Source organism: Mobula hypostoma, chromosome 9 (genome assembly GCF_963921235.1).
Source record: "Mobula hypostoma chromosome 9, sMobHyp1.1, whole genome shotgun sequence".
Lineage (NCBI taxonomy): Eukaryota > Metazoa > Chordata > Chondrichthyes > Myliobatiformes > Myliobatidae > Mobula > Mobula hypostoma.
The window spans coordinates 37972995-37998287 of NC_086105.1; the positions used below are offsets into that span (position 1 = coordinate 37972995).

The 25293-nt window shown below is 38.8% G+C and overlaps 1 protein-coding gene and 1 long non-coding RNA gene across 7 annotated transcripts in view; one reads left to right on the forward strand and one right to left on the reverse strand.

Moving 5' to 3' along the window:
• The first annotated feature begins 5218 nt into the window (after positions 1-5218).
• On the forward strand, positions 5219-15445 carry LOC134351655 (uncharacterized). The gene is made up of 3 exons (XR_010019223.1): positions 5219-5265; positions 12064-12150; positions 15361-15445. It is a non-coding gene; the product is annotated as an uncharacterized LOC134351655 (long non-coding RNA).
• LOC134351653 (proline-rich protein 5-like) overlaps positions 12685-25293 on the reverse strand; it is a 139294-nt gene continuing 126685 nt past the window's right edge. For all 6 annotated transcript variants that reach the window (XM_063058103.1, XM_063058104.1, XM_063058105.1 and 3 more), the window contains 2 exons: positions 19816-19954; positions 12685-16623 (listed from right to left, as the gene is read on the reverse strand). In XM_063058103.1, coding sequence (XP_062914173.1) covers positions 16055-16623; positions 19816-19954 — 708 coding nt within the window. In that variant the 3' untranslated portion in view covers positions 12685-16054. The remainder of the gene's footprint in view (positions 16624-19815; positions 19955-25293) is intronic.

Sequence of the window (25293 nt, forward strand, 5' to 3'; positions counted from 1 at the left end):
ACTTTTAGGAAATGAAAAATTGAGGTTTAGCATGGGCATGAGTTGTTAAAAGCTGAATATAAAAGATTTAAAAACAAGTTCATTTTGAAATATGTAATAAAATACATAAAATTCATTTTAGTACCAGAATATTACTCGCACATGTGCCTTAGTCCACCATAAGAAGTGCAATTAAGCTTTGAATAACAATAGGTAATATTCTAAAGAGTTCAGAGTGATAGTAATTTTCAAATACCTTTAACCATGTCAGTTTTCTCTAGTTTTTATTGGTGTAGGCAGCAAACAGTGCCTACACCTGTGGAGGTATATTAAATCTCTGACTGCAGCTTTGAGATTTGAGCATTAAACTATATACCAAAGAGTGCTGGAGTTCTGAAGATAATTCCAGAGGCATAAAATCTTTATGACACTGCCGCACTACATTTTTATCTCCTATCTTTTGGCACTGCTGATTCAATTTATCTAAATATATATCTGATTCTGATTGGTCTGTTGTCGTCAACAAGGCCAGGGATTGAAGCTGGAATGTAGAATTAGTTAGAATGGCTTTTTGGTTAGCATGAACTCAGTGGCCTGAATGCTCTGCTCTTGGAAGTAAAGTTATATAAATTCTTACGCATGTTTGGAAATTATAGAGTTCTTCAATTTCCTCCCATTTTCCAAAGACCTACACTTTAGTAGGTTAATTGGTCAAATGGATGTAAATAAGCCATATGGGCTTATTGGGCCAGATGGGTCTATTACTGTGTTGTATCTCTAAATAAAACAACAATAAAGAACAGAGTAACAGGCCCATTAGCCCAACTTGTCAATGGCTACCAAATTGCCCATAGAAGCTAGTCTCATTTGCCCAGGTTTGGTCCATACCTCTTTAATCTTTTCTGTCGACGTTTCTGTTTAAGTGTTAGTATCCCTGCCTCAACCACTTTCTCTGGCAGCTCATTCCATATAAGGGCCAACCTCTAGGTAAAAAAAAATGCTGCCCTTCAAGTTCCTATTAAACCTTTCCCCTCTTATCTTTGTCCTCTCATTCTTGACTCTCCAACCATGCGGAAAAGACTGTGCATTTACCCTATCCGTGCCTCTCATGAGTTTGTCCATCATGTTCATAGTATAATAGTGATAAATAGCAATAGTTTCTGCATTTTTACTACAGCAAAATATGAGCTAGCAGATTTTATACCTTTTGAATTTCTTCTTTATACCTTGTATCTTCTAATCATATACTGGCCATTTGAAGTGATGTAGCTGATGGCAAGATTCCCTTATTTGGGAACATTCAGAAAGAAAATAGCAAATTTTGTCTATTTCATCCACAATTATTCACATTGCTTAACCTTTAATAACATTGGTAAGAAGAAAGCCCTTAACTCCAAGTAGTGTCATCGGGATGCTGTCACTTCGGTGTTTTTTTTTTAGCAGGCTTTCTTATTTTTATGAGGCCGAGTTGCTAGCTTGATGCTCAACCCAGCATGGATGGAAAGCAGCAAGGGGGCCGGCTGGATTCAAACTCGGGAACCTTCGCTCCGAAGTCCGGCGTTGATGTCACTATGCCACCAGCCGGCTAATAGTATTGGTAAAGGTTATGAGAATTTCTGTTTTCCCAAAGTTGTAGATTTCCCAAAGAGAATTGTTGGCCATTCTGGGTACTTATTCATAAATAAAGCATTAATCTGTTTTTGGATTTTGATCAGCCTTTATTGGAAAGCATTTGCAAATATTTTCTGGAAGTTAGTAATTCTTGATTCTTTCTAGCAGACCCAAGTGTTGACCAGTATGTCTGAAAGTGGTTTTAAACCTATCTTCTGATTAATGTCAATCATTTAGCTTTTAATGATGTGTTTAATTCAAACAATCTATCCAAAAAGCAGAACAGAGAACCTGTATGCTGCTCTTAACACATGATATGAAAAATTGGCATTGGCAACTGACAATGACAAAAAATATCACTGTATTGGATTAGCGTCTTTACCACAAAGATGAGTCAAAGTTGTAGTTGGAACAGACATTGCAAATAAAGATCCCAAGATCCACCAAAATATGAATACTGTTAATAACTCAGCTTCTATAACAATGGCAAACCTTGTCTTGAAAAGGCTTGCCAGTTTTAATCACGTTCAAGTTTAAACCTCCATGTGGTGTTGCATTGTTCTTTGCTAAATTGTCTAATTGCATGGTACAAGAAACCCATGGGGAATAAATCTGGAACTAAGTACACCTAATAATAGCTTAATCGCTGAATTCCAACCCGGTGGATATCGTTTAATTGCAGACATTGGCTCTCCTGTATATGCAGTTGCAGAAGACTGCACACTCTTCCACTCGCTTCTAGCAATTTCACTGACCAAGTGGCTCAGTGGTCTCCCACAGAATAGTCTTTGTCAGCTATCTTTCATAGTACCCAGATTTCCATGACATTTCCAACCAAATTAAACAAAGTTCAAATTCTCAGCAGTGCAATCTTCCTGCAATCAAACCTTCATTGTTCCTTTTTTGTCGTCTTGAAGTAAAATCCCTACTATTTCAGGTGCTTGAGGTTTTGAAGAAATTAAATTGAAGACAGCTTGTTCAATTTTAAAACACTGTTTTATTCTGTACTACATTGCTCAGAGAACAAAGTGGAGCTGGAAACTGCTTCTGGATCTGTGCCTATTGGCAATATTCTCTGAGTGACCACTGCTGAGTATAAAATAATCTTAGACAGTTTGTTTCCTGCAATCTGCCCATGGATGGTTGCAATGATAATTTCTCCAGATTTTCTTCCCACAGTTTCAGGGCAAACTGCCTCAGCCCCAGTAACTGGACTTGGGACTATATACTGTATATGTGGAGTTTAAGGGAACATGAGAACATATGTTGGTACTTCAGCTTCTTGAACCTCTTCTACCAATTCAATTAGATCGTAGCCGATCTGCATCTGTACACTAATTACCATGTCTGGTTCCATATGCTTAATACTCTGTTTTAATTGTCTCCAAAGATACTGCCTGATCTGTTTGATTTCAGACTTCTGGCAATAGCACTACTTTGCTTTAAAAAATAAACACCTGTTTTGTCTTTTTAAGTGATCTTACTTCAACTAATTTCTGGTGGAAAGACACCTACGTGTCCATTAATCTGAGAAAAGTACTTCCTGATATCAGCACTAAATAGCCAATTCTACTTTTATGATTGTCATTGTATCCAAGACTCTTTCATTAATGTAAGTAGTTATTCACTCTATCCTATCACATTATTTTATAATCTTGAGCACTTCTAGATAAATCCTATTATTATTGCCTGTATTCTGGTGAATTCCCATTGCTTCTTATTAGGTGTAGTTTCCAGAGCTGGTAGCAATAATCCAAATATGGCCAAAGCAGAGCTTTATTTAACGATGGTTAAAGCCTCTGGTCCCTTTGATTTATAAGGAAACATTCAGCTGGTTCTTCTATTACTTTTTGTATTTGATCAATATTTTTTAATGACAATGTCCTCCATCATTTCTCGCTTCTATTGTAAGTCATGTTTCCCCACATTAAATTTCATCATTTCCAGTTTTGCACATTCGCAATCTGAGCTGCTTTTCAATTTTTCTCATTACTTAATGAGATAACTAGCTTACAATCAGCGGCAACTCTGGGTGTACAGTGTATGCTTCCTTTAATGGTGAACGTGTCATACAGTTCCTGAGGAGACCCCACCAGATATTATCGCGCTTTTCTTCAAATCTCCAATTTTAATGGTTGTTTACTTCAGCTGTGGTGGTAGCATGCACATTGTAATTGTGTTAGGTTAATGGAGAGACAAAAAACCATAACCAGGGTTTGTAAAGTGCACTCTAATGAATACCAGTGTATGTGAAGCAGTGGCTTTGATGTTCTTACAGATGAACTGACTGCCAACACTAATGAGGAAGGCTGGCATGGGAGTGACAGGTATTTCAGTGGGGGACCAGAGGATGTCAAATGAGAGTAGAACACTCATTGTGCGACTGATGATTTTGAGCTAGAGACGGAAAGCAGAATAGTAATGGCTTAGTGTTTTTTTTAAGCCCATCACCCCTAATGGGGCATAGACTGCCTACAGCAGATCACCAGCGTCCTCTGTCCTGGCTCAGTCTTTCAAACTGTCCCCAGGTGTAGCCCATCTTGCACCATCTAAGCAAAGGTCCTTCCATTCCCTGGGATGAGGACGTTGAGGCTTTCGTTGGTGTTTTTATGGGATGGTGTTGCTAGACCTATGCTCAACCCTCCTCCTTTTGCAGATGGGCTGAGGACTCTCCATGGCAGTGTTAAAACGGCTTAGTGGATAAGCAAAAATTCTTCAAAATAGTATCTTTTATATCCGACTGGCATGATAACACCAATGTTGAACACTAGGTGTCAGACCTTCCCATTATTTGTCTTGTCATGTTGCAGTGGAAATGAATTTGATCAGCACTAGATGGCCTTCAAAGCCTAAATTTTCTCCAGCTGATGGACAACCTGACTGAAAGTAACAATTACACAGTTCTTGGACCTGTTTGAATATTATTATTTTTGGAACCACCCTAATACAGAATTAGAGCAAGATAATACATTTCTCTTTCAGTGAAGCCTTTTTATGCTTATGGTCTCACCCCAGGTCAGCTCTGGGTGTTACGTAAGACTCAGGTTTTGATGGATCCCCTTAATCAACCTGCTCATACTCATAGTGGAGGCTCACAGTAAAAAAAACTGAGCTGGGTCTGTCTTGTGGTTGGGACTATTCTATCACGAGCTGGTGGACTGAGAACTGCAAGGGGGAAAATTCAAGAACGTACATAGTTCAGAAACTGTGGTAGCTTAAATTGAATAGGTAAAGTTGGGCTCTTAGAAAAGGCAGCAATTGTGGTTTTCCGGCAGTAGGCTGAGAATAATGATAATGACATTAAGACTTGAGGTTTAGAGATAGAATCTGCATTAAGCATGGGAGAATTCAACATCTTGCAAATGCTTCTGAGGTTATAGATGTGGTGTAATGAACGTATTAACCCCCTATCTTCCCAGCAGACAATTTGAGAAGTTTCCAGGGCTCTGCAATAGTGTGTGAATGACTGTGATTGGGAGTCTAACATCCACTGGATGTAGTGGAGGGCTGGTTATAATTGACATCAAAACAACAATGTAGGACTTGTGCAGGGTCTCAACCTGAAACGTTAACTTACACCCTTTGCCTCAACAGATACTGCTTGACCTGCTGAACTATCCCAGGTTTTGTTTTGCCTTCAAAAGAAACTTCTATGAGATGCCTAACAAAACCCAGGTACTGTTGCACAATAAGGTACTCCACAGCTATATTCACAAAGATTGGAAAGATCTATACTTGGTGATATTACCTCGTTGACATTAAACTGAAATGTAAAGATTTGATAAATATTTGCACTAAAATCTTTTGCAGACTTCAGGATCCATATGTTGGTCTTGAAAAGTAAACACCCATATATTGTGTAACAGTTACAGGCAAAAATTGCAAGACAAGAATGTGACCAGAGATTCATATAACTTTGAATATGCCAGTGGCCTAAAGTGTTATCTGTTTCTGCCCCTGCAAATGCCTGATTTGCTATGAATTTCCACTGATTTGCTATGTACATTTAACTGTGGTAATGGTGCACAAATATTTTCAGAAGAGGGCTTCTTTTTCCTTTTCGTTGTTCTGTGTTTTATTTAAAATTTCGTTCTATTACTGATCTTTTTGATACAGTTATTTGTAACTAATCTGACTGCAATCTGTTAAATTAAAGTTGCTCTTCTGATTTCCTCTCAATTTGTGTTCAGCATTTAAACCCTCCTGAATGTTGTTTACTGGATTTTCAGAAGGCTTTGACAAGGTGCCACACATGAGGCTGCTAAACAAGTATTACAGGAAAGATACTTGCCTGGACAGAACATTAGCTGGCTGTTTGAAAGCAAAATGTGGGAATAAAGGGGTTCTTCTTTAGTTGGTTACAGCTGTTCTGCAGGAGTTGGCTACTTTTCACTTGCATGTTAATGACCTGGATGACTTAATTGGAAGCTTTGTGGCCAAGTTTGTGGATGCTACAAAGAAGAGGCAGGTATTGTTGAGGAAAAACAGAATCTGAAGAACTTGGACAAATTGGGATAATGGGCAGAGAGTTGGAAGATGGAATATAGTGTAGATTCCCTAGAAGTTAATTTGCAAATTGAGTCGTAAGGAAGGCAAATCCAATGTTAGCATTTATTTTGATAGCACTAGAATTTAAAAAAATAAGGAAGTAATGCTAAAGTTTTATAAGACATTAGTTGATCAGATTTGGAGTATTGTGAGGAGCTTTGGGCCCCGTATCTAAGAAAGGGTGTACTGGCATTGGAGAAGGTCTAGAGGAGGATTACAAGACTGATCCCAGGAATGAAAAGGCTAACGTTTGATGACGGGAGCATTTGATGACTCTGGGCCTGTACTCACTGGAGTTTAGAGCTCTGAGGGGAGATCTAATTGAAATTTATCGAATGTTGAAAGTGGATGTGAATAGGATGTTTCTAATAGTGAAAGTCTAGTACCAGAATAGGAAGTCTAGTAGAACAGAGATCAAATGGAATTACTTAGCCAGAGGATGATTAATCTGTGGAATTCATTGCCATAGATAGCTGTGGTGGTCAAGTTCTTGGGTATATTTAAATTGAAGGTTAATAGGTTCTTGATTATAAGACCTTAAGACCATTGGATATAGGAGCAGAATAAGGTCATTTGGCCCATCGAATCTGCTCCATCATTTAATCACAGCTGATCCACTTCTCTCTCAGCCTCAATCACCTGCCTTCCCCCCACCCCATATTTTTTCATGCCCTGACCAATCAGGAACCTATCAACCTCTGACTTAAATATACCCAATGACTTGGCCTCCACAGCTGCATGTGGCAATGAATGCTACAGAGTCACCAGAAATTCATCCTCATCCCCATTTTGAATGGACATCCCTCTTTTCTGAGGCTGTGTCCTTGGGTCTTCAATTCCCTCACTTTAGAAAACAACCTCTCCACATCCATTCTATCGAAGCCTTTCAACATTCAGTAAGTTTTAATGAAATCCCCGTTTCTTCTGAATTCCAGTGAGAACAGGCCCAGAGCTATCAAATGCTCCTCATGATAAGTATTTCAATCCCAGAATCATTTTTGTGAACCTCGTTTTAACTCTCTCCAATGTCAGCACATCCTTTCTTAGATAAGGAACACAAAACTGTTCACAATACTCCAAATGAGGCCTCACCAGCCCCTTATAAATCTTCAAAATTACATCCTTACTTTTATTTTCCAGTCCTCTCAAAATTAATGCCAAATTTGCATTTGCCTTCCTCACCATCAACTCAACCCACAAGTTAATGTTTACGGAATCCTGCATGTGGACTCCCAAGTCCCTCTGCACCTCAGAGTTTTGAATTTTCTCTCTATTTAGAAAATAGTCTACACTTTTATTTCTTCTACCACAGTGCATGTCCATGCACTTCCAGACACTGCATTCCATCTCCCACTTCTTTGCTCTTTCTCCTAAACTATTTAAGTCCTTCTGTGGCCTCTCTGCTTCTTCAACACTGTCTGTCCCTCCACCTATCTTCGTATTGTCTGCAAACTTGGCCACAAAGCCATCAATTCCATCATCCAAATCATTGACCTATAACGTAAAAAGAAGTGGTCCCGACACAGTCAGTCCCCTGTGGAACACCACTAGTCACCGGCTGCCAACCAGAAAAGACTCCCTTTGTTTCCATTCTTTGCTTCCTGCCACTGCTCTGTCTTTGCTAGTATCTTTCCTGTAATACAATGGACTCTTGTTAGACATCCTCATGTGTGGCACCCTGTCAAAGTCCTTCTGAAAATCCAAATACACAACATCAACTGATTCTTGTTAACTTCTTCAAAGAATTCCACAGATTTGTTGGGTAAGATTGTGTCATCCTGCCTTTAGGATACTTTTACGTCTTTGGGATGTATCTGTTCTTCACTTTCCGAACTGCTTCCAGAAACTCCAGCCATTGCTGCTCTGCCGTCGTCCCTGCTAGTGACCCCTTGAATCCATTTTGGCCTGCTCATCTCTCATGCCTTCACTCCACTGTGATACTGATACATCTGACTTTAGCTTCTCCGTCTAAATTGCAGGGTGAATTCTATCATATTATGATCACTACCTTCTGAGGGTTCTTTTCCCTTAAGTTTCCTGATGAATTCCGGTTCATTGCACAACACCCTATACAGAATATCACTTAGTAGGCTTAACCATGGGCTGTTCTAAAAAGCCACCTTGTAGGCGTTCTCCAAATTCCCCCTCTTGGGATTCAGCACCAACCTGATTTTCCCAATCTACCTGCATATTGAAATCTCCCATGATTATCGTAGTATTGCCCCTTTGACGTGCACTTTCTATCTCCCATTCTAATTTGTAGTCCACATCTTTGTTACTATTCGTAAGTCTATACATAACTCTCATCCAGGTCTTTTTACCCTTGCAGTTACTTAGCTCTACCCACAACGATTTTACACCTTTCACCTCTTTCTAAAGAATTGATTTCATTTTTTACTGACAAAGCCATGCCTCACCACCCCTCCCCCCCCACCCTGTCTACCTGCCTGTCCTTTTGATACCATGTGCATGCTTGGACATCAAGCTCCCAGCTATAACCTTCTTTCGGCCACAATTCAGTGATGCCAATATTATTGTACATGCCATCTATCTTATTCCTTATACTGCGTGCAATCAAATATAACAGCATCAGTCCTGTATTTATCACCCTTTTTGATTTTGTCCCCCTTTTTACTTTGCAACTCATCCCGTTGACTGCAGTTTTGTTGTCATCAGCTTCTCCTTGCTGGCAGTCTCACTACACAGTGTCTCTACTTGTATACCAACCGTGCCATCCTCAGCCCTATCACCCCAGTTCCCATCCCCCTGCCAAGTGAGTTTAAACCCTTCTGAACAGCTCTAGCGAACCTGACTGCAAGGATATTTTTTCCCCTTGGGTGTGGGTGTAACCCATCCCTTTTGTACAGGTTTTTACCTTCCCCGGAAGAGATCCCAATGATCCAAAAATCTGATCCTCTGCTCCCTGCACCAGTTCCTTAGCCATACATTTATCTGCCAAATGCACCTTTTCTCACCCTCACTGGCACCTGGTACAGGCAACAATCTGGAGATTACTACCCTGGAGGTCCTGTTTTTCAGATTTCTACCCTGCTCCCTAAAACCTCTTTCTCAGGACCTCCTTACCTTTCATCTCTATGTCATTGGTGCCAATATGTACCAAGACTTCTGGCTGCTCAGCCTCCTCCATGGACCTAATCTGAGGCGTCCTTGGCACCTGGGGAGGCAACATACTACCCGGGTGTCCCTATCGCGTCCACAGATTAATAAGGGTGTCAAAGGTTATGGGGAGAAAGCAAGGGAATGTGGTTGAGAGGAATATTAAATCAGCTGAGATTGAATGGCAGAGCAGACTCAATGGGCCAAATGGCCTACTTCTAATCCTACTGTATGTCTTATGGTTGTAAGGAATGGACCATCCTATCAATTTGTTCCAATCTCTGCATCACTCCAAAGGTATTAGCTGCTGGTTTTCCCAGAGTAGTAGCTGGTACAGTTTTGTTAGCCTGAAATGGGTTTCTCCATCTCCCCTTCTGAAAGGCAATCTTCATTGTCCTTTCATCTCGTGCCTTTCATTCTTGCACTCCTTTTGAATTATTGCTGTCAATCTTCTACAATATGCATAGCTGCTTCTTGCCTGTCAAAACATTTGCTAACTTATATAATAAGTGATTGCACATAAACTGAATTAAGTAATATCCGGTTCTGAAATTCAACTCATTGATGGTAAGACCATCTAACCAGTAATTTTATCATGTCACTTATTTCTATGATAATGAGAGTGGCAAGGCCCTGATGCAAGACAGGCAAGCATGTTTTATGGGTTGGAGAACAGTCTGAATTAGTTAAATAAATGAGAGCGGGTTGACTTTGTACAGATTGATGACTTTGTTTCATTAGCTAGATAACAGTTCTTTATCTATAGGGATTACGCAGAGCATGTAGATTTGCAAACCTCATTTGTTATATTAGGCCTGTGTAAAATGCAGCTCTGAAAGATCAGCGGTTTCCTCTAGTTAAACATTGGGAGGTCAAAAACAATTTGGAAATTAGATGTGAATATGTGCCCAATCTGTTGCCCATTTTTAAGATTTGGTGCTCAGGCTTTCTAAAAGTTACTTTGGTACAAGTCCAGATTTAAAATGGGCATGGATCAGGATCCAAGGAAGGCAAGAAATGCATGTATAAAAATGTAAATTCTTGACTCATTTATCAACCATTCATATAAATGAGCTACAACATGATGAAGAACTTGCAGTCAAGTATTTTGTGAAATACAAAGGGGTAGAAAATACAGTGTAACTCCATGCTGTTTCAAAATAGTTTCAATGCAAATGTTATCATGACTTATTAGTTGAAAGGTCTGCTTGCATTTTGAAGCCTTCAAATCATTATAATGGCAGGATTCTCACACCTGCAACCTGGGTATTGGAGTAAGTTTTCCAGGTTGAGCTATGCTCGAGTGTGATGATCTGTATAAAAATGATCAAAGTGCTTTGGTTAAATGTAAATCAGGCACAAAACTTGATTTTCCAGCTTTCTGATTGCATGTGTATCTAGATGCAGCAGACTCAAACCAAGTACACATGAACTTATGGATAAGGGCCCTTGACTTTTAGTAAGATGGTGGTTGAACTAACCTCAAACAAGTATTCTTATCTACTTATGACAAGCTTTCACTTCTTTGCATATCATGAATTTAATTGGGATTCACCAAACTTTACCTCATAGACCAAAATTGGTAGATATCAGCCAATTTAAAATAATTGAACATTAGAAATATGGTATTTCCTGTACTACTAAATATTGAAAGTATGCCTTGACCTGTGATTAAACCATGCTGCTGGACTGTGTTGATAGAGTACACTGCTGTTTTGCCCAACCATAATTTATTTTTCACTAATAGCACCTTGTTTACGACTGTAGATATTTGTTTTGTGATGAAGCAGGCCACATAATAGCAGCACTCAGAGAAATATTTCTAGTAATTTCAAAACTTTGAAGAATTTTGATGGAGTGAGAAATTATTAGCAACATCAGGAAAGCTGGTAACCAGAGTATCCGATTAAGGTAAAAATTTATTCAGAGATTTGCAAAAAATGTTTGGGCTAAATATTTGGTAGTGTAATGCTAATACAGTACCAGCAACCCAGGTTCAGTTCCTGCCGCTGTTTGTAAGGAGTTTTTACGTTTTGCCCATGACTGCATGAGGTTCACCCAGGTGCTCCGGTTTCCTCCCATGTTCCAAAGATGTACAGGTTATTAAGTTAATTAGTCAGATGGACATCCCTTTAATAAAACAGAGATGAGGAGAGATTTCTTTAGTTGAGGTTTGGTGAATCTGTGGAATTGATTACCACAGATGGCTGTGGAGGCAAAGTCATTGGGTATATTTAAAGTGGAGGCCGATAGGTTCTTGATTAGTAAGAGAGTCAAAGGTTACAGGAAGAAGAGAGGATAGTAGGGTCGAGAGGAATAATAAATCAGCCATGATGGAATGGTGGAGCAGACTCGAAGGGCCAAAGAGCCTGATTCGGCTCTTAAATCTTACTGTCTTGTCTCTGATCATGTCTAGGTCCTCAATAGATTCATCCTTCAGACACGTGGTGAATGCGAAGGGTAGTCTAAGATTTTGTGCAGCTTGTATTAATTCCTTAATTTTTCATTGAAGTACTATACACTTTACTATATGGTTAGAACATTTCAGTAATGCTTTAACAATAGATGGTCTTTCAACTAACACACTGCTTGCTCATATGATCACATTTTCCAGGCAATCCATCAGTATTCGCCAAATTAAAATCAACAAAACATATATTAAGTGGGAGAAGTTACTGAAAATTCTCAGTGTTTAATTAACACCTTCTCTGTCATACTGGTACATTAATTTATTCCAGTTCCCTTGGGCTTAGGGGAGAAATGTTGTGACTGCTCATTATCTGTATCTTTTGTATTTCCACCCGTTAGGCAGTTTAGCACCAGCACATGGTGTAAAAATTAGGAAAAGGTCTTTATAGAGATGAAATTAAGGAACAGTTCTTCACGTAAAGTATGGTAAGTTTTGAAATACTCTTGTAAATATGTAGTAAAAAAAAAAAAGGTCAGTTGTTAACCTCTCAATTACTATGTGTAAATTATAAATTGTATGCCTGGTGTTTGGGTAGATTTGAATGTCTTGATCTTGTCAAATTCAACTGTGAGGCCATGGGGCCTTTTATTACTTGTTATTTTTATACTATACAAGAACCAATGCAGGAAATGCTGTGCCCCTAATTAAGATACCCCTAATGGAAAACTGCACTTAATACTCTGAAGAATGATTACTTAAATAAATGGCAAAGTAGCAGTTGCCCACAGAAATGTACATTCTAATATAAACCACATCTGAGAGGATAAACACTGACATAACATCAGCAAATTAGTATAGTGATCAGTGCAGGCATTTTAAAATAAAAATTCATCATGAACTGTAACAATCCTAAACAAGCTTTCATTCTAGCTTGATGAAACATAAATAATGCAGGTGGATTCTCATTGCAACTTCATGATATATATATTTCTTAAACAATGTATAAATCAACTAGGCAATTCTTAAATGGATGCCATTAAGCTTTACTGTTCATTAATCTTCACCAGGCGTATTGTGGCATTTTATCCATTTTGCAGAACAGTTTACAATGGTAAATAGATGTCAGTCGCATAACAGAGTACATTCATAGTAAGGAAAGCAGATGCACCACAGACCCCAGTATTTTAATACATAAATAGTGTAACCTGTCATGTAAGGCGTCTAGCTCTTCTTTAAACTAATGTTTTTGTTAAGTGTCTGTTGACTAGCTTCTACCACATCTATTTATTGCATTATAATTTTACAGTACAGGGTGCATGGTAGGTTATGTATCTTTAATGCAGTAAAACAAAATAACAAACAATAAAAAACATGAATCACAACATCCAAGTGTACACCTGTACAATCTGGGCTCAACAGTGACGTCAATATTCCGTGGCTAGTTCCAGTTTTGTGAATTCCAGCCAGTCAGCAGTTGAACCATATAAATTTGTTTCTGGTTTGAACTCCCGCCTGCACTGAGTTGATTAAAGTTATGGTGAGGTTACTATTATCGGACTTGGCAGCTTGAGATTATGACTGCCGTCTATTCATGGTAAAGATATTGGAGTTGAAGGATAAATCTCAATTGTTTAAAATAAATCAGTTGTCTGAGGTGCTTGATACTTCAAGCAACACACTCACAGGGGGTAGCACAAAAGAGATGACCATTGAATAAAACTGTTGATACAAACATGAATACACTGCTTTAGAGATCTCCTTTTATGAACAAAAGTAATGATGAAGCTTGCCTCATCACAACTTTGAATACAGAACCTTCACAGAAGGATGAGATGATAAATTGCTTCATCTGTGAAGAAGGTAAACATCGCCCTATGCAGAATCCACAGAATTAACTATTGTTTTAATATCTGCTTATTTGTCATTGATTCAAATAGTACAGAACCTGGTCTTTTGGCCCACTGTATCAAATACTTACTTGTATTAATTGCATTTACCAGTATTTGGTCTGTAGCTGACTGTGCATTGATAATTCTAGTGCTTGGCCATATATTTCCTAAATGTTGTGAGAGTACCTGCCTCCACCACTTTCTCAGGCAGACTTGCAGGTTGCATCCACCCTCATCAGATTCCCTCTAAACCAGCTAGTTCTCACCTTAAACCCATGTCTTTATCATTTGTATCATCTATCCAAATGTATGCTTCTCATAATTTTGTATATCTTGCCAGATTCTGCCTTGACCTCCTTTGCTGAAAGGAAGACAAACCCAGGCTATCTTCGAAAATTATATTTTTCATGCTTAAACATTTTCCTCTGCACCCTCTCCAGAACAGTCATGACTATTCTGTAGTGTTCCAACCAGAATGACACAATAATATTCCAGCAGTGGCCTAACCAATGGTTTATATCGTTCTCTATATTCTATGCTCAACTAATAATGGCAAGGATATCTTGTGCATTTTTTACTATCTTGCATAAATGCACTACGCCATCAGGAATCTTTGGACTTGTACACAAAATTCTCTTTGTTCCCCAGTAATTCCCAGGCCCCGACTATTCCTGGTCCATTTCCTATCCTTATTTGACCCCTCTCCAAGATGCATCAGCTCATTAAATTTCATTGCCATTGCCTGCCCAATTTACCAGCTGACATTGTCATTCTGAAGCCCATTGTGTCTCCTCCTCGCTATCAACAGCATCAATTTTTGTATCATTCTGTAAACATAATTATATTTCCTGCATTCACATCTATACATGTAACAAACACTAAAAGTCCAAGCACTGACTCCTATATCGCTGGCCAAAGGGTTTCTATCACAAAAACAGCTTTCCACCATCACCCTTTGTCACGTTGGAATTTTCCAACTTTAACCTTGACCAGCTTTTAGAACATAGAGTATCACAGCACAGTACAGGACCCTGTGGCTCACCACTTTTCTATCATCCATAAAAAAACTCAATTAAATTTAGCAGACAGGATCTTCCACCAACAAATGCATGTGAACTATCGTTAATCAATCTCAGCCTTTCTCAGAGTAAATTAATCTCTACCACTGACTTTGGCCTGTAATTATTTGGCTTATCCCTGCTGCCCTTAAATAAATACAGATTCTATTTTGACTGTGTTTTCAGGTATTCTGCTTTGCATTAGGTATTATAGTAGTAAGGCATCAATTTCATTGTCTGAGCTGACCCAGATTGAAATTTTTTGAAAAGTACTTTAGAGAAAATCTGTGTCAAGATTCACCCTCTTTCTTTACTTATTTTTATGTTACACTTAAATGACAAATGCATTCTCATGTGGGCACTGACATAAAATGTCATGCATTCCATCAGGTTAACTGAAGAGAAATATCTGCATGTGTCAACAAAATACATTTGCTCTGGTTACTGAATGGCTAGTTGAGTTTTGGAGCACTTACTTGGAATTCTCCATATGAAATTTTTGTTATGCCCCATTCTCAGGTAACTAAATAGAAATGTTTATGTTCTCCCAAGTTGCCTTAAGTTTCAGTTCAATAGATTTTATTACAATCTCAAATATTATTCATTTCAGTAGATATAAATTGTATGTGTGTAAGGCTATGCTTAAATGTATTAAATAAATCAAGGGGAATTTAAACATTTACAAGTCTTAGATCTGATGACTCTGTGAACTGATTGAAATGTGTGTATTTTTGGTTGTTTACAATAGGTAAATGAAGATGATTCATGAATGCTCTTTATTCAATGCATGTCGAGACTAGTTAATGTCATCTGGCTTTTTAAATCAAAAGGTAAGCTTGATGTACTGCTCAATATTGCTATTCATATTGTGGACTTGAAAAATAATCGCACTGAGTCCTAATTTCTTTAAAAATACATTAAAATAATCTCCTTCTGGCACTTGGAGCTAACGTATATTTCAATTCTGCCATCAGCTGGAATTGCAGCAAGGTGCAAATCTAGTGCGATTATTAACTGAGAATAAACTCAACTCTGTTAGAGTTGTACTACACAAATGCACCTGCGATCCTCATCGATTAGCTTGTCTTCACTGCAAAGACACAGATGAATGAGACAGGGAGAAAGCAATACATTTTAAAATGAGGCCTTTGTCTCCCGTCTTTGCACAGTTTGGAGATGACGATGATGTTCTGTGTGTGCATAACAGCACAGTGCCTCAGGCTCAAACAAATTTGTTGCTGGCATACGTATCACCAATCTTAACAATAGATTCTAGGAGTCATATTTCAAATTCAGATCAGCTATCGTTAAGTTCTTTTTCTTCAGTTTAATTAATTGAAAAATGTTTGCTCATTAAGTAACTTGCAGTGCAACAGCTTAATTGCAGTTGTGGGTTCTTTGTTTCTTACACTATGATGTTACTGACTTTGACATTCTTAATGTCACACCACACTTTGTCTGCTCATCTCTCTGTTGTACGTTGGTGACTCTGAACACCTATGACCAAAGTCAAGAAAAATCCCCTCTGATTCCAAAATGTTGTCCACTCCACTTTCCGGACTGGATGATGTTGCTGGTATCATTGAGGGGCTATTTGACAATTTAAAGGCATTATCCTGGGCATTTCTTGGATTCTCAATGTGGTACACAGCCTGCTGTTGGCTGATTATGGGTTCACTCAAAGTCTTGCACTGGAGAAGTTCACTTATGGCTGTCATACTGGTCCGCTCCTCTCCTGGAGACTGATTTCTCGTTGCTGTGCTGGTCTTAATGGACATGGATTCTAAAGTGGGGGTTGTAACACAGGGATTTAAGTAGCCTTCAGACTCATTGCAAGTGGTCATTTCTGAAACAGAGTGCCTTCTGATGCTACTGCCATTTACCAGGCTTCCTTCACTTTCATACTCTGCGACAGGTGTTAGCATAGGGTTGTTGTAGCTCTTTGAACGCACCACTGGGTTCTTGGTCAAAAGTTCATTTGATTTGGAACAACGTGGCAAGAACTTCTTTTCTGTTAAAGAAAAACACGTAATTGTTTCATGTGACAGAAGAGAACAGTCAATAGTGTCAGTGGTACTCTGGATTAAGTTTTCACGCTGGTCTAAACACTGAAGCATGAGTTTTAAACTTGGTTCCCGTTGCACGCACAATAACAGTGGGATGAGTTGAAGTGTAACGTGGCGGCAACATTGAAAAGGGTATTAAAACACTTGGGCACTTTGGTATCTATCAATCAAACAAATAAAAACAGAACTGAAGGCATTATATTTGAATATATGCAGACTACAGATCTAGGTAGATGACCTTGTATTTAAGAGATTAACAGCTATGATGTTGAGGGCATCACTGAATCATGGCTAAAAGAAGATCATAGTTGGGAGCTTAATATCTAAAGATACACATTGTATCGAAAAGACAGGCAGGTAGGCAGAGGGGTGTCGTAGGTCTGTTGGTAAAAAATGAAATCAAATCCTTAGAAAGAGGTGATATAGGGATCCTTGTGGGTAGACTGAAGAAACTGAAAGGGTAAAAAGATCCTGATTGGAGTTATATACAGGCCTCTGAACAGTAGCCAGCACGTGTGGTACAAACTACAACGGGATAGAAAAGGCATGTAAAAAGGGCAATGTCACGATAGTCATGGGGGATTTCAATTTATGGGTAGATTGGGAAAATCAGGTTGGTGCTAGATTCCAAGAGAGGGAATTTGTAGAGTGCCTAAGTGATAGCTTTTTATTGCAGCTCGTGGTTGAGCCCACTAGGGAAAAGTCAATTATGGATTGGGTGCTGTGTAATGAACCAGATTTGATTTGGGAGCTTAAGGTAAAGAAACCTTTAGGAGGCATTATCATAATATGATGGAATTCACCCCGCAGTTTGAGAGGGAGAAGCTGCAGTCAGATTTATCACTATTACAGTGGAATAAAGGGAATTACAGAGGCATTTGCGAGGAGCTGGCCAAAGTTGATTGGAAGGGGATAATAGCAAGTATGATGGCAGATCAGCAATGGCTGGAGTTTCTGGGAGCAATTTGTAAGGTACAGGATAGATAAATCCCAAAGAAGTGGTATTGTAAATGGAGGATGACACAATCGTGTCTGACAAAGGAAGTCAAGGGCAGCATAAAAGCAACAGAAGGGGCACATAATGTAGCAAAAATTAGTGGACAATTAGAGGATTGGGAAGCTTTTAAAAACCAACAGAAGGCAACTTAAAAAAAAAACATAAGGCTAGAAAAAGATGAAATATAAAGGTAAGCTTGCCTATTGCCAATAATATAAAAGCTATTTCAGATGGATAAAAGACAGGCAAAAGTGCATATTAAGCTGCCGGAAAATGTCACTGGAGAGGTAGTAACAGGGGGCAAAGAAATGGTGGATGAAAAATTTTGCTTCAGTCTTCACTGTGGATGACACAAAAAGTACCCCAGAAGTTCAAGTGTTAGGAGGCAGAAGTGAGTGTAGTTGCTTTCTAAAGAGAAGTTGCTTGGGAAGTTCAAATGTCTGAAGTTCGATAAGTCACCTGAACCAGATGGACTACTCCCCAAGGTTCTAAAAGAGGTAGCTAAAGAGATTGTGGAGGTATTTGTAGTGATCTTTAAGAATTCTGGAATGGTTCTAGAGGACTCAAATTGCAAATGTCACTGCATATTTATGAAGGGAGGGAAACAGAAAAAAAATGGAAAGATAGCCTGATCTTAGTGGTTGGGAAGGTGTTGGGAGTCCATTATTAAGGATTTCAGGGTACTTGGAGGCACATGATAAAATAGGCCAAAGTCAGCATGGTTTCCTTAAGGGAAAATCTTGCCTGACAAATCTGTTTGAATCCTTTAAGGACATATCTGACAGGACAGCAAGTGGACATTGTCTACTTGGATTTTCAGAAGGCCTTTGACAAGGTTCTGCACATGAGCTGCTTAACAAGACAAGAGACCACGGTATTACAGGAACGATACCAGCGTGGATAGAAGATTGGCTGACTGACTGGAGGCAAAGAATGGGAATAAAGGGGGCCTTTTCTGGTTGGCTGCCTGTGACTAGTGATGCTCCACAGGGGATCAGTGTTGGGACTGCTTCTTTTCATGTTATATGTTAATGATCTGGATGACAGAATTGATGGCTTTGTGGCCAGGTTTGCTGATGGTACAAAGATAGGTGGAGGGACAAATAGTGTTGAGGAAGCATGGTGTCTGCATAAGGATTTAGATTTGGGGTAAGGGTAAAGGAGTGGTAGATGGAATATTGTGTAGAGAAGTGTATGGTCATGTACTTTAGTAGAAGGAATAAAGGCACAGACTATTTTCTGAATTGCGAGAAATGTCAGAAGTCAGTAATGCAAAGCAACTTGGAAGTCCTCTTGCAGGATTCCCTAAAATGTAACTTGCAGGTTGATCTGGTGGTAAGAATGGCTAATGCAATGTTAGTGTTCATTTCAAGAGGACTGGAATATAAAAGCGAGGATGTGGAGGCCAAGTCGTTGGATATATTTATTTCATACAAAATGACTAACTTCCTATTACTAATAGAGCCATAGAACACTTCAGCACAGAAGCAGAGCCTTCAGCCCATCTAGTATATGCAGTATTCTGCCTAGTCCAATTGACTTGCACCTGGATCATAGCCTTCCATACCCATCCCATCAATGTGCCTATCCAAATTTCCCTTGAATGTTAAAATCAAACTTGCATCCACAACTTCCACTGGCAGCTCCTTCCACACTCTCACCACCCTCTGAGTGAGGTTTCCCCGCTATGTTTCTTTAAACATTTCTCCTTTCACCCTTAAACTATGATCTCTAGTTCCAGAACAGAACAAGTTTAGCCAGGGGATGGAATCCACTGCCACAGATGGGTGTGCAGGCCAAGCCATTGAGTATATTTAAAGTGGAGATTGATAGGTTCTTGATTAGTCAGGGCATCAAAGGTTACGGAAGAAGACAGGACAATGGAGTTGACAGGAATAATAAATCAACCAAGATGAATGGTGGAACAGACTTGATGGGCCAAATGGCCTAATTCTGCTCCTATTTCTTATGGCGTCTATCACTAAAAAGAAACATTAATACAGTGAATGACTGTGTGTATCTTTGGGATCTTTTTCAAACTTTTACCACATCCCTGTCACTTCACTTGACTTTTCTAAACTTACCTGACTTCTTGTTGACGATTTACTTGATAATGAGACCTGGTTATTTATGCTCTTACCCAGAAAACATGCCGAGTGTGTAACTTGTTCATTTCCCATGTGTAGACCATATGTTCCCAGGTATGGAGACACCACCTTCTGTATCAGCAACTCCAACCGCAGGTAATCGCCTGACACCCCCTTAGATTCATGAACTCCCTGAAATTTAAACAGAATTAGTTCACTGGCCTGGTCTTGATTGGGACAACCATCATTCAGAGTTTTGAACAGATTATTGCTATTTAAATATTTGGTTTTACAGTGAGTGTAATTAAACTGACTTGCATTGTAGAGACTGGAACATACACTTTTGAAGAGCAGCATCTTACTGCATAATGACCTGGGTCATTGTTCCATTCAAATGCCTGAAGGCACACACTGAATGTTTCAGGAACAACTTATTCCTCTCTGCTATCCAACTTCTGAATGCAGATTGATCCCATCAACACGATCTCACTACTTTTTCTATTTCTGCTTTTGCACTACTTATTTAACTATTTAATTTATATAAATATACTTACCGTAATTTACTTTTTTTCTATTATTATGTATTGCATTGTACTGCTGCCACAAAGACAGCAAATTTCAGGCATGTGTCAGTGATATTAAATCTGATTCTGATGCTGAAAATCATTAACACCATTCTCGTAAAGGAAGCTGTTGTCTTCATCCTAGTTTGTCGGTCAGCAATTCAGACATGTGAAAGTTTAAAATGAAATCTGAATTGTGGAGTCCAAGAATATTGATGGAGAACCAGTAGTGTGACTTGGATTAGTTGTGGACTTCAGCTCTCTTGGATCATTCAAACTGGAAACTTAATTTCACATGAAACATTAGGTGGATTAATTTCCATCTCAGTCACACAGCTGTCACGCCAGTACCTTCAGACCAGAAGACCATGTGAGACTGGAGTTGAATTAGGCCATTTGGCTCATAGTCTGCACTGCCATTCCATCACAGCTTATTTATAATCACTCTCAAACCAAATCTCCTGCCCCTCCCTGTAACCCAATGACTTGGCTTGCACAGCCATCTGTGGCAAAGAATTCCACAGATTCACCACCCTCTGGCTAAAAAAAAATTTTCTCATCTCTGTTTTAAATGGCTAACTCTCTATTCTGAGGCTGTGCCCTCTGGTACTAGACTCACCCACTATAGGAAACATTGTCTCCACATCCACTCTATCTAGGCCTTTCAACATTCGGTAGGTTTCAATGGGAAACCCCATCATTCTTCTAGACTCCAGTGAGTACAGACCCCAGAGCCAGCAAACTCTCCTTGTATGTTAACCCTTTCATTCCTGGGATCACTCTCATGAACATCCTCTCTAACACCAGCATCTTATTAAGCCTCAACATTACATCCTTGCTTTTGTACTCTAGTTCTCTTGAAATGAATGCTGACATTGCCTTTGCTTTCCTAACCACTGACTCAACCTGCAAGTTAAACCTTTAGGGAATCCTGTACAAGGACTTCAAAGTACCTTTGCACCTCTGATTTTTAAATTTTCTCCTCCCCATTTAGAATATAGTCCATGCCTTTATTCCTTCTACTAAAGTGCATGACCAGGCACTTCCCTACATTGTATTCCATTTGCCACTTCTTTGTTCATTCTCCCAATCTAAGTCCTTCTGCAGACACTGTGTTAAAAATGTGGGCCGTGACCTTTAATTTTACCAATGAAAAATGGCTGGAGTCTCTTAACACTTTAGTGCAAGGGTGTTTATAACATGCATCAAAAAACAAACTTTCAAAAATTAGTGAAAGTAGTGGAAAAAAGTCAACATTTACAAAAAGATATCTACAAGAAAGCAATAATAGCTCTGTATTTTTTCTTGTCCAGTGTCAACTCTTGACAGCCCCCTATCTCTCTCCCGTCCTGAGGGCAATGAGCTCCTTTTATAGGTACTAGAATATGCCATCTTTAATTATCAATGAAGTTAACTTCAGACTACACATGAATTAGAACATGATGTACCCCACAATGTTTTGTATAGTCATAATACAAAATGAACAGAAGTACCTACAATAAATACAGTATACGAACAACATATACGCACTTACACATCCCCATTACTAAAGAGATGGAATTCACCGTGTATGGCAGAAAGGCACCATAAAGCCAACCCGGTTAAGGACCCAGTAGATGCCACTTAACTGCCTGGAGATGACTGCATAAAACAGTAGAACCCTCGACACAATCACACACTTATAGTTAAGTACAAATAAAAACTGAAATTAACCTAAACTTTGGTGTCTGACACTTTAGCAATATGGAGGGAAAACAGTGAGAATATACCAGGGATGACATTGAAGTGCGTACATTCTCTGCAATGACAGCAGTATGACAAGGCAACATTTGTGTGTGTGTGAGAGATAGAGAGAGAGTGAGAGAGAGAAAGAAAGACAGACAGACACCCCGAGTGCGTCTGTAAGGAGTGTGTTTTACCAAATTCTTTCCATCACACCCTGCTTCCTCCACACCTATTTTTGTATCATCTACAAACCTGGCCACAAAGCTATCAATTCCTTCATCCAAATCACTGACATATAACATGAAAAGAAGAGGTCCCCACACTGACTGCTGGGGAACATCACCAGTCACCAGCCAACCAGAAATGGCCCCCTTATTCCCACTCTTTGTCTCTAGGTCAAAAACCTGCTCAAAGTCCATGTGAAGGAACTGTCTCTTGAACGTGTCGGTGAGAGATGACCACAAACGGGAAAAATATTGCAAAATGAGAATTGTTAACTGTCAAATAGAACCTTAAGAGTGGTTTGCAATGCTCAAATTTATTGCTGTTTTCTAGGATGGTGCTAGTTCACTAAAATAATGAATTTATATTATTCCATTTAAATTGTTAACACAGTACAGGCTCTATGGCCCACAATGTTGTGCCAGCCTTTTTCTTATTCAGCGATTAATCTAATCCTTCCCTCCCACATGGACAATGGATGATAGTCCTACATTTTTCTATATGAGACACTCTGAAATGTCCCTACCACCATCTCTGGCAGCACATACCATGCTCATACAATTCTTTGTGTTTTTAAAAAAAACCTACCTCTGACATCCCTCTATACTTCTGTCCTAATACCTTAAAGTTACATACCTTGTATTAGCTATTTCCACCCCGGGAAAATGTTTCCGGCTGTCAACTCTATCTATGGCTCTTATCATCTTGTACACCTCTATTATGTCACTTCTCATCCTCCTTTGCTCCAAAGAGAAAAGCCCTAGCTATCCTCAGAAGTCATTATCTGTAATTCAGGCAGCATCCTGGTAAATCAACTCTGCACCCTCTCTACAGCTTCCATATCCTTTCTATAATGAGCACAATGATAATACTTGCAATAACTTACAGCAATCAAAATGTGAAATAGCCCTTTATAGACCTAAGTTAAAATGATACGTACTGAGGACTAGACAGCCAAAGTTCAATAGCTGTAAACTTGGAACTTTGACTCAGGAGGAAGAATGTTTGATTTTCTCAATATTATAAGCAAACTTTAAAAAATGTTGGTTTCTTGAAAACAATTGAAATTGGTTAACCATATGTTTTCCGATACTGGATATTGTAATAAAATAGTTGCTTGTGCAAGAAATATACCGAAACATAAATATTAAGAGATATGCTGGAAGTATTTGGGACCATGCACTCTGAGAAATCATTGAGAGAGGTTTATATCTTATATCTGGAAAGGATTTTCAATTCATGTTAAAATGAGAACTGCTGCTTACCTTATCGTGGGTCAACAGCTGGTATCTTTGACTATACTTTAAATCTGCTTTTATCTCAAACTTGGTGAAGTTTCGTAAAATATTGACTCAGAATATTAAACAAACCAATAATATAGCTATGATTAGAGATAACATTGTTTAACCACTTTATCAATAAACTTTTATCAGATCCAAGCAATTCCCAGTGTTAATTTTTTTCAATTAATTTCCCAGTTTGGGTGCCATGTTAGTATAGTGGTTAGTGCGACACTATTACAGCTCGGGGCATTGGAGTTCAGAGTTCAATTTGATGTCATCTGTAAGGTGTTTGTATGTTCCTCCCTGTAAATACATGGATTTCCTCCAGATACTCCAGTTTCCTCCCATAATCCAAAGACATATTAGTTAGTAGGTTAACTGGTCATTGTAAATTCTTTTGGAATTAGGTTAGGGTTAAATTGGTGGGTTGCTGGTGGTGCAGCTCGAAGAGCTTATTCTACACTATATCTCTAAATAAAACTAAATGAAACTTTTGGCTTCTCTAGTAGCTTGATAAATGAATTTGGCAAGGATTCAGTCACATGATGCACAGAAATTCCACCCTTTAATGAATCATCATGACTGAGAGAGTGGAATTAGCCTTGGAAACCATCTTTCAGGAAAGGAACCTATTCTAAGAACCTTGATCCTGTTCTAGAACCTCCGCAGGACTTTGCAAGTTCAGGGACCTTCATTGGAAATGTAAGGATGTTAGGTGAGGAGAGTCAGAGATCATGACTTCTTTGTATTTTGTGGCTGTCCCCTCTCCAATCATCAAGGCTGGTAACGTGGGATCCTGTAGTTCACAACACACTATAACCTTCAAATTGAATTTGAATGCAGACAACTTCATCCCTACGATTTTCAAACATCCATTTGGTCTTTATCTCAGATCTCATCTTTCTGTGTAGCTTTTCCCTTGCTATGTTCTCTACTGTTTTCCATAATATTATTTTTTCCTATTAATTTTAGTTACGACAGGGACAGATAAAGCAAAAATTGTTCAAATTCTTGTCATTTAATGAAATAAACAGGGTCAGTGGGAAATTGTCACAAGAATATCATTGGTATGTATTCCAGCATGCCTGAAAATAGATCTAGAAAGAACAACCAAGAGAGGGACACTGCCATGGAAGATTTCAAGAGAAATGTAACTGCACAATGAATCAACATACCAATGAACAGGAAGTGACAAGGTGCTTTTGTTTCTTAAAAAAAGATTGTCGCTATTTTTAAAAATTTGGATGTCATCTTGCACAGCAAAACCAATAGAAGGTTTTCCTGAAATATTCAGATATAGTTAATGTCATTGAATTAGGTTTTACTCCCAAGCATGGACACTAATTGCATCACTAATACAAAAGCAGTCATTGCATTAAAACAAAAGCTTGTTTCTCTGTTTTAAATGCATCTTTTGCTTCCTTCTCCAGTCAAAATGACTATACACTTACCCCCATTGCTACCACACCTATCCTAGCACACTTTGATCCTTACAGTCAAGAATAGAAGGCTATTTCCACTCTGTTAACATTTCAGCTCAATGACCAGTTTGCAGAAGCACTTGTGCTCAATTTGAAGTAAGAAACAGAACTATGGTGTCACATTCCAGTGAAGAATTTAGACACTCCACTTTGTGTGCAGTGCTGTTTCAAGACAATCTGTATTGTTTTCAGGATACCCTTTTACATCATCATTCTCACACACACACAGACATTCTTTTAGTCGAGCAGGAAAAGTG